This window comes from Salvelinus fontinalis, chromosome 20, assembly GCF_029448725.1.
Source record: "Salvelinus fontinalis isolate EN_2023a chromosome 20, ASM2944872v1, whole genome shotgun sequence".
Lineage (NCBI taxonomy): Eukaryota > Metazoa > Chordata > Actinopteri > Salmoniformes > Salmonidae > Salvelinus > Salvelinus fontinalis.
Genome location: NC_074684.1, coordinates 11212406 through 11222514, shown reverse-complemented (window position 1 = coordinate 11222514; position 10109 = coordinate 11212406). Strand labels below are relative to the sequence as shown.

General features: G+C 42.0%; 1 protein-coding gene across 1 annotated transcript; it reads left to right on the top strand.

Annotated features, from left to right (window-relative positions):
- The first annotated feature begins 1674 nt into the window (after positions 1-1674).
- On the top strand, positions 1675-10038 carry psmc6 (proteasome 26S subunit, ATPase 6). Its single transcript, XM_055872384.1, has 14 exons — positions 1675-1791; positions 2240-2319; positions 2425-2464; positions 3467-3519; positions 3628-3695; positions 5625-5739; positions 5836-5923; positions 6203-6264; positions 6608-6731; positions 6960-7021; positions 7358-7478; positions 7819-7899; positions 8045-8116; positions 9574-10038. The coding sequence occupies exons 1-14, from the start codon at positions 1707-1709 to the stop codon at positions 9690-9692; spliced, it is 1170 nt and encodes a 389-aa protein (XP_055728359.1). The 5' UTR covers positions 1675-1706; the 3' UTR covers positions 9693-10038.
- The last annotated feature ends 71 nt before the right edge of the window (positions 10039-10109 follow it).

Here is a 10109-nt window from a genome sequence, read left to right as displayed (position 1 = left end):
ACAACGCTTTAGTCCGCAATGCTTTATGCTAGAAACAAGCTGTAAAATGCAGGGGACAGACGTGACGCCGATGCATATGAGATATATTTGGTTTGTCTCTATAACATTCAGAGGCTGCACTACAACCTTCTATAGCCGAGGACAATGAGTTTAAAACATTTACTTTGCTTGAGAAGTAACGATTCTGTTACTTTCAATTGACGTTTGACATTTCAACAGGATACTAAACAAAATACTAACTTTAAATCAATCAGGAGCAAGCCAGGTCGCCTAAGAAGGAACGAACATGTATTATTTGGGCTACATTATTATTTCAAAGCTATAGCCTGCCATTTAAGAAATCAATTGTAAAGCATTTGTGACATGCTACAGGCAGGCAGGAGCGCTCAGCATTTCAACAACACATCAACAACAGCATGCCTATAAATGTAATATTTAAACTGTATAGAATGACATTTAACTTTGAATGAAATAGTAGTTAAACTAAAAATGCCTTATTAGGCTATACAGTCATTCTACAGTGTCTTTGAATTCACTTTTAGAAAACAGAGGTTTGGCCAGTCTTTGGTTTAAGGATCATGTGGTGAGCTATGCATGTTAATTTAGCCTAGCAAATGTTCTTATATTCCAATTCCCAAATCACAGTCAACACAAATCTTTTTTGTAACAACAATATCATGGAATAAAATATAATACATTTGAAGATTATAGGTTCCCTAATGAAAAAAATGACCTGATATGTGACTGCTGTGTTAAACAATTATTGGCTTTTTGTCTACATCATTGATGATCAGATATTTCATTTGTAACTGTTTTTGTTGAGCTCAATTTTTACAGTTGATCGACATCTTAAGCACTGTTCCAAACTTAGACTATCTTTCTTTCTTCTCTTTTTTTTTTATTTTTATTTTTTTACAGTAGCCTGTATATAAATTAAAACTCCTCAGGTGCTGCAGCATACGCTCATTCTTTGGCATGCTCTGTTGCGGTATTAAAAAGATTATCCTCATCCCAGTCATGTAAAATTACGTAGATTGGAATGAAATGCGTTTGTAAAACGCAATTTTTTTCTCGGACCGCAAATAAAATGATTCGCGCAGTGCTTTACTATAATGGATATATTTTCACCCTTGTCTGCGGTGGTCTGCGAATCCACAACCTTCTGAGTACTTTGCCTTGTAATGCTTACAAAACAAAGTACATAAGACTCTGATCTGTCCTATGAGTTAGGGTAAACGGTAGGCATGTGCTCTGCTATCTACTTTATGTTTTAATTATTAATTTTGGTATAGGGGAGGGTCACTTGTATTTTTTTTCAAGCGTTCAGGGAGATCCGATTTTCTCCAGGTATCCCTCATTATAAATAACGTGCAGTCCCTTATTATTAATCTGTGACCCATCACTGGGAAAGTCACCCAAGCTAAACATAACCAGATTAATTTTTAGTTAGAAGGATTTGTTTTTGTAATTTGAAAGTGAGGGGGAATATTTTATTTCCCAACAAAACTCTTTTGGATCCACAGGATTTTGTTTTCAGTGTCAAAGGGCATCCTTTGGAGGGTCCTTTGGTCTTGGTCATATTTTCAGCCAGTGAGCAGAATGAGGAGACACTTCCCCCATGTGGCAGATGTGACAAATTGCATGATGACACAGAAACAAAACGCATCTTCCGACGTCGTACAGTTCCCGTAGTTCATAGAGGCAACATGGCTGACACCAGAGAAAAGGGCCTCCAAGATTACAGGAAAAGATTACTTGAACATAAAGAGATTGACGGACGTTTAAAAGAGTGTAAGTAATGTATTACCGTGTCTTTGTCAATAGATCTGAATAATGCACATAAAATTGGTTATCTAACTAAAATGAGCAACAACCAGTTAGATACGCGGTTGTTGGCTACTTGTAACTCGCTTTGTCATGCAGTGCCAGTAGACTCGTCCATAGAAATTAATGGTCTTCACAACCGGCTAACGCGTTAGCAAAATGCTAGCTACAAAAACAGCTGCAACTAGCCGTATATTGAAGTGTATTTTCTGTACTAAGCCATGGCAAAACAGTTTAACCAGCTAACGTTATTTGCTAAGACCGATAGCTAACAATATTAGTTCGAGTTTAGCTTGAAGTCATGGAAGAACAATAACAGACAGACATCAGCTAACGTTAACTTACTAACTGTAGCTAGCTAACGTTAGCTACACATCTTGATTCCATTCGTATCCACTGTCTGACTCTGTTTCAGTGAGGGAACAGCTCAAGGAACAGACAAAACAATATGAAAAATCTGAAAATGACCTGAAGGCCTTACAAAGTGTTGGTCAGGTAAGATTGTGTATCCACACGTGATTATTGACCGGCAATATAGTGTACAAAAATGTGTCTTAATGAATGGATTTGAACTGCGAATTATTTTTATACTTTATGTAGATTGTGGGTGAAGTGCTCAAACAGCTGACGGAGGAGAAATGTAAGTTGTAGCGAATATCACTGCAATCGTACTATTTATATGCCTAGCTACATCCTTAAACGTCACATATTATGGTGCGTTCGTAAATTCACTCTGGTTAGCTACTCCGATTTCGAAGCACTCGTCAGTGTGTGCCAGAGAGCAGAATAACTGATGAGCAGAGTAACACCCGTTGAATATAACCTGTGTCGGCCAAAAACAATTCATAAAATTGTTGTCAGCAGCGCAGTTAGTCACCAACGCTCTAGACAACATGAAAACATCCTAAGCACCTCTGATAAGGCGACTAAAATGGTAAGAGTGAGGTGTTCTCTCATTTGTGTCTGGAAGTAGCTAGCAAGTTAGCCAACTTTAGCCAGTTGACTACAGTTGTGAGATCAGAACTCTCAGGTCAACCCTACTCCTCGGCCAGAGCGTACAATGTGCGCTCTGAATGTACAAACGCCCAGAGCTCACTCTGGCACTCCAGAGTGCATTGAAGAACACACAATGCCATGGGTGTGTTCGTAAATTCACTCTGGAGTGCCTCATTTTACTTTGGGCGTTTGTAAATTGAGTGTTGTCAGATTGTCCATTTGCTCTCAGAGTGTTCAGAGCGCACACTGGACACTCTGGCGGAGGAGTAGGGTTGATCCGAGAGTTCTGGTCTCACAATGGCAGTCAAGCACCCAAGCCAACTGGCTAGCTTGCTAGCTACTTCCAGACACAAATGAGAGAACACCTCACTCTGACCATTTTCCTTGCCCTAGCAGAGCTGGTTAGGTTGTTTTCATGTTATCCAGAGCGTTGATGACTGTAACTGGGCTGCTGGCAACAATTTAATTACATTTTTTGCCAACGTTTACTGACACCGGCCATATTCAATGTTGAGCGTTCGTAAATTCAGCAGTTATTGTACGCTCTGGCACACTCATACGAGAGTGCTCTGAAATCGGAGTAGATAGCCAGAGGGAATTTACGAACGCACCCCATGTTATGTTCATTATCTACTTCTCTTCACAGTCATTGTCAAGGCAACCAATGGACCTCGCTATGTTGTTGGCTGCCGCAGACAAGTAGGTCTTAAACCATGATGTTACCAACGTTTCATCAGTGATTATTTACTTAATGTGTCATCTCTCCATGATTGTAATTGAGCTCATTTCTCTGTCATTTTCACACAGCTGGATAAATCACAGCTCAAACCAGGCACTAGAGTGGCCCTGGACATGACCACCCTCACCATTATGAGGTAGGCACTAGGGATGCAAATTTTGATCGATTTTGCTGCCGCTAACCGACCCTCATTAACCGGTCAATAAATGGTTAAATTCTTCCCTAACAGTAAAATTAAGTGACCAACAGAAAATACCATGCATGCATAAAAGGAATGGCAATTTTTCATTAAGAGCTTAGTGGACACATGCAACAATTGCAAGCCTATCGTCTTAGTCAAAAGGCTATATTATTGAACATGCAACTCCTGTAATGAAGCAGCTAATCAAATGTAATTTTCAAACATTTGCTAAAATACAATTTGTGGGAAACCATTATTCTAAACAGCACACCCAATGAGAGCGATTCCATATGTGACAGAGATGAAAATCTCTGTTAGAAACGTAGAAAGACAGGGCATCTATTAGCAACAACTAGGGCGGCAGGGTAGCCTAGTGGTTAGAGCGTTGGACTAGTAACCGGAAGGTTGCAAGTTCAAATCCCCGAGCTGACAAGGTACAAATCTGTCGTTCTGCCCCTGAACAGGCAGTTAACCCACTGTTCCTAGGCCGTCATTGAAAATAAGAATTTGTTCTTAACTGACTTGCCTAGTTAAATAAAGGTAAAAAAAAAAAAAAAAAAAAAAAAAATGGGTTGCTAATATGACTAGGGTTGTGCCTTTGGCTTCTGGACAATGAAAGAAAGTTGATATGAAAAGCAATAGAACAGGAGAGAAATGCTGCTTAATGGCATGAGGAAGTCTTTATAAAACAATTTCCTCTGTTTCTATGGTTGAATAATGGTTAGGCTACGTTGAAGCAACGTAAGACATGCCTCATTATTTGAAGTAAAAGTAAAACGTTCAGTTTCAAACAATTATACTGCCACAAGCTCACATTGCAAAGTGGTGGGTGACTCGCTGATAGCCTGCCTACCATCGACTATAGTCTATGCACTCGAATGAAGAATGGGAGGCGCTCTTTGATTACGAGTTGAGATCGAAAAATACAAGTATTAGCTCTTTAATCGTGGCCATCAAAACAGTTTAACACGTGATTGCATTTGGAATTGTTATTTTTTGACGCAGTGACTGGGCTTGCAAAAGCACGTTTCACTAGTACAAGCTTTTTGAGGTGATGCTCTTGCATTGTCTGACAGGTGGTAAGCTATTCCGCTCCTCAAACCAGGCTCTGTGTGCGCGTGTGATTTTAATAAGATGTATGATGACTAACAAAAATACACGCAGCAATTTCATTCCACAAAATTATGCAAATTAACCTATAGACCGATAAGCATGAACGGTAAAATGTATTTTCGCCGGCTAACCGATTTAACGGTTAACCGCTAATATCCGTAATTGGTACTGCACCCACACGCAATAGGGCTGCAATATATGGGCAAAACATTTTAATTGCGATTAAAAAAATATATTTTTTTGACCATTATATATTGCAATTTCACTTGCGATATAGATCAAAACACTTGGGTGAACTGTTGGAACTATTGAAATAGAATGATTTATATTAAGAGGCGAAGTGGAAAGCAGCATTGTGTTGACTGCATTTGACCTAACAGAACAGCATGCAAACTTATAGTGAATCTAACAGCGAGGAGGAGGAACTGTGCTGCTTGAGTGACCGGGACGGGCTTGGTGTGTGTGGGAAGCAGCCACATTCGATGAGAGGGAGAGAGATGACAAACGGAGTAAACCGTAACTGACGTTAAACGCGGCTTATTCGCGTTCCAAAATATTGGATGCGATATGGATCTCTTGCAAAATGGATATTGCACAAATCAATTTAGCAATTTCAATGTGAATTTGATTCATTGTGCAGCCCTAACACAGACACACACCCGTTGAGCAAATGTCAATTCAGTCTACTGTCACAAAATGGTAAAAGTATAAGGTATGTCAGGCCTAAATGTTTTCCCTGATGGCAGACATGTACGCTCACCCACCCTACAGGTATCTGCCCAGAGAGGTCGACCCCCTGGTGTACAACATGTCCCATGAAGACCCTGGCAGTATCTCCTACTCAGAGATCGGTGGCTTGGCCGAGCAGATCCGTGAACTGAGAGAGGTACACGTCACATCCTACAGTACAGTTATGACATTCCAAGTTTTTCCCTGAAGCAGGCAGGTGTTCTATATGACACTCCCCTATGTTCCCTGTCAGGTGATTGAGCTGCCCCTGACCAACCCTGAGCTTTTCCTGAGGGTGGGGATTATCCCTCCAAAGGGCTGCCTGCTCTACGGACCTCCAGGTGAGTCACTAGCAGGATTTTGATGTAGACTCTTTAAATTGTTCCTTGATTCCTCATGTCCTGGATTCCTTGACCTACATTTTAAAGCACATTGGATCAAAAGATCTGAGGTCCCTCCCCTCAGACCTCCTCCAATGCGTCTTGAGAAGGAGCTCTAGGAATAAAGGATGCGGCGAACCAAGGAAAGACTTGAGATTCACCCTGAGTAATGCAGGTTATGTCACTGAGGTCCTGAGGGTTTATTCATCGATTTCCTTTATGCACTTATCTTTTCATTAGGCACCGGAAAGACCCTTCTGGCAAGAGCTGTAGCCAGTCAGATGGACTGTAACTTCCTCAAGGTGAGTAATAAGCTACACTTTGTTTTCCTCCACTGGCCCTTCGGGCTGTATTCACTATTCTTTGAACAACATGGCTGACGCTTAGCATGTCCTGTCTTCTTTGCACCGGTTTATCCTGTCTTTGCACCGGTTTGTCAAGTTTATTTTTTTTATATAGCCCTTCGTACATCAGCTAATATCTCGAAGTGCTGTACAGAGACCCAGCCTAAAACCCCAAACAGCTAGAATGCAGGTGTAGAAGCACGGTGGCTAGGAAAAACTCCCTAGAAAGGCCAAAACCTAGGAAGAAACCTAGAGAGGAACCAGGCTAAGGCTTGTCCTGTCTTTGCACCTGTTTCGGCAGGTTGTGTCCAGCTCCATTGTGGATAAGTACATTGGAGAGAGCGCCAGGCTCATCAGGGAGATGTTCAACTATGCCAGGGACCACCAGCCCTGCATCATCTTCATGGACGAGATCGACGCCATCGGTGAGCATCCTCACCTGTAGCCTGGTCCCAGATCAGTTTGAGCTGTAAAGCCAATTGCTGTGGTCATTGTCAACCAAAGGAGTTGGCTATACAGCAAAACCAGATCTGGGACCAGGCTAAGCATCCTGAGCCCTGATACCATATCTATTCCTTCTCCCTTTGCTTTGCATTGCGTGCAGTGTCCGGGAATGTTGAATGTGTTAAGTGAAATACTTTCTTCTCTACAAGGTGGCCGAAGGTTCTCAGAGGGCACGTCAGCTGACAGAGAGATCCAGAGGACCCTGATGGAGGTAAAATGGGCGGCAATAACTCTTAGATATATGTTACATAGAATGGATAATGTTCAACAGATGTTGCTTTCTATGAGAATGATGGTTCTGTAAAATATATTTATTTGGGGAAAGACTGTTCTGTGGCTTGGTCAGTACAGTATATCTTGTGGGGATGTTGAAGCTGGCAATAGAACTCGGTGACGTGTAGTTTGCAGCCAGCTTGACTGGCATTTCAATATGCACTGAAGGGTCTTACTGAAAGATGTCTAAAGTTATCCGGATCCACGGCAGATAATCCTCTCCATGAGTTGGCTCCTCGCCGACTTATCTTTTGTGTGTTTGTGCACCGCCCAGCTGCTGAACCAAATGGACGGCTTTGACACCCTGCACAGAGTCAAGATGATCATGGCCACCAACCGGCCTGACACCCTGGACCCTGCACTGCTGCGTCCCGGCAGACTGGACCGCAAGATCCGTACGTTCTTCCTCCTCTCATCATCCCGCATCCATACTTAATCCTCTTAATGTAATACAATGATATATGCCATTTAGCAGACGCTTTTATCCTAAGTGACTTAGTTATGTGTGCATACATTCTTTGGCTATGGATGGTCCCAGGAATCGAACCCACAAACCTGATGTTGCAAGTGCCGTGCTCTACCAACTGAGCCATGCAGGACCTTATCCCCTTTGGGAGATAAGGCCACAATGATCTCCTTCCATTTCTTTCTCGATCATAACCAAGTAGAAATAAATGTGCATGTCTATGGTATGAAACGATGAGTGACCCATGGTTATTTCTACTGTTCCAACAGACATTGAGCTGCCCAATGAACAGGCCCGCTTGGACATCCTGAAGATTCACTCTGGCCCCATCACCAAACATGGAGAAATAGGTGTGTGTGCACACTCACTCACTATGGAGACACTGTAGTCTTGATTTTTAGCACAGCAGGGACTGGGACACATTTGGGTGTAATCATGTTTTTGAATTTTGTTATACTGCTTCTTTTAACAGGTGTTGTTGCTTTGTATTTTTAGATTACGAAGCGATCGTGAAGCTTTCAGACGGCTTCAACGGAGCCGATTTGAGAAACGTGTGCACCGAAGCAGGTAACTGACCAACATTATGGGCGGCTTTCCCGGCTAAAAATAAAGCCTAGTCCTGGACTGAAAAGCCATTTTAATGAAGATTCTCCATTGAGTATGCTTTTTAGTTTACAGTCGTGGCCAAAAGTTTTGAGAGTGACACAAATATTAATTTCCACAGTTTGCTGCTTCAGTGTCTTTAGATATTTTTGTCAGATGTTACTATGCAATACTGAAGTATAATTACAAGCATTTCATATGTGTCAAAGGCTTTTATTGACAATTACAGGAAGTTGATGAAAAGAATCAATATTTGAAGTGTTGACCCTTCTTTTTCAAGACCTCTGCAATCTGCCCTGGCATGCGGTTAATTCACTTCTGGGCCACATCCTGACTGATGGCAGCCCATTCTTGCATAATAAATGCTTGGAGTTTGTCAGAATTTATGGGTTTCTGTTTGTCTACCCGCCTCTTGAGGATTTACCACAAGTTCTCAATGGGATTAAGGTCTGGGGAGTTTCCTGGCCATGGACCCAAAATAGATGTTTTGTTCCCCGAGCCACTTAGTTATCACTTTTGCCTTATGGCAAGGTGCTCCATCATGCTGGAAAAGGCATTGTTCGTCACCAAACTGTTCCTGGATGGTTGGGAGAAGTTGCTCTCGGAGGATGTGTTGGTACCATTCTTTATTCATGGCTGTGTTCTTAGGCAAAATTGTGAGTGAGCCCACTCCCTTGGCTGAGAAGCAACCCCACACATGAATGGTGTCAAGATGCTTTACTGTTGGCATGACACAGGACTGATGGTAGCACCTTGTCTTCTCCGGACACGCTTTTTTCCTGATTCCCCAAACAATCGGAAAGGGGATTCATCAGAGAAAATGACTTTACCCCAGTCCTCAGCAGTCCAATCCCTGTACCTTTTGCAGAATATCAGTCTGCCCCTGATGTTTTTCCTGGAGAGAAGTGGCTTCTTTGCTGCCCTTATTGTGCAAAGCAATGATGACGGCACGTGTTTCCTTGCAGGTAACCATGGTTGCCAGAGGAAGAACAATGATTCCAAGCACCACCCTCCTTGAAGCTTCCAGTCTGTTATTCAAACTCAATCAGCATGACAGAGTGATCTCCAGCCTTGTCCTCGTCAACTCACAGCTGTGTTAACGAGAGAATCACTGACATGTCAGCTGGTCCTTTTGTGGCAGGGCAGTTATTGGGGGATTCAGTTAATTTGCATGGCAAAGAGGGACTTTGCAATTCATCTGATCACTCTTCATAACATTCTGGAGTATATGCAAATTGCCATCATACAAACTGAGGCAGCAGACTTTGAAAATTAATATTTGTGTCATTCTCAAATCTTTTGGCCACGACTGTACAACTAGTCTTAATCTGTGTGCGGGAAACCTATTTGAACATAGCTGTTATTGTCCTGAACCCAACCTGTTGTTCATGCTCTAAGTCTCGTTCCTTTCCATCTTCCAGGTATGTTTGCGATCCGTACCGATCACGAGTACGTCACTCAAGAGGATTTCATGAAGGCGGTTCGCAAAGTTGCCGACTCAAAGAAGCTTGAATCCAAACTGGACTACAAGCCTATATAAATGCCTATATCTGTATTCCTATATGTGAAAATGGAAAGTAGATCAGAAAGGGAGGCTGGGATGGGGTTTGCTGTTGCGGTTTAACTTTTTATATGATGCAGAAAAGCTTCTTGGGGGGGGGGGGTCTGTTCTAATTAGTGTACAATTTATATAGAGTTGCCAAGAAGTGACCTCAAAACAGTTATAGATATTGGAAATGGATACATTAATGTCCCTGTCTCCACTCCGTAGTGTGAAATTTATGCCCAGTATTTAGGGTTATATTAACAAACAAATATTCTTGCCATTGGAGCACCTGTATCTGTAAAAGCAAAGGAATATGTCACATTAAAACATTGATATCACACTGATTGTCCTATTTTTTTATTTTATTTTTTTGCTGCCTTTTAAACCTTGGGGAAGCTGTGATGCCAGGTT

What these genes read in the sequence shown, in the direction of transcription:
- psmc6 (XM_055872384.1), top strand. Translation starts at nt 1,707, where the DNA reads ATGGCTGACACCAGAGAAAAGGGCCTCCAAGATTACAGGAAAAGATTA. An exon ending in ACAGCTGACGGAGGAGAAAT is followed by an intron (nt 2,465 to 3,466) that starts GTAAGTTGTAGC and finishes TTCTCTTCACAG; the next exon opens with TCATTGTCAAGGCAACCAAT. An exon ending in TGGACTGTAACTTCCTCAAG is followed by an intron (nt 6,265 to 6,607) that starts GTGAGTAATAAG and finishes CTGTTTCGGCAG; the next exon opens with GTTGTGTCCAGCTCCATTGT.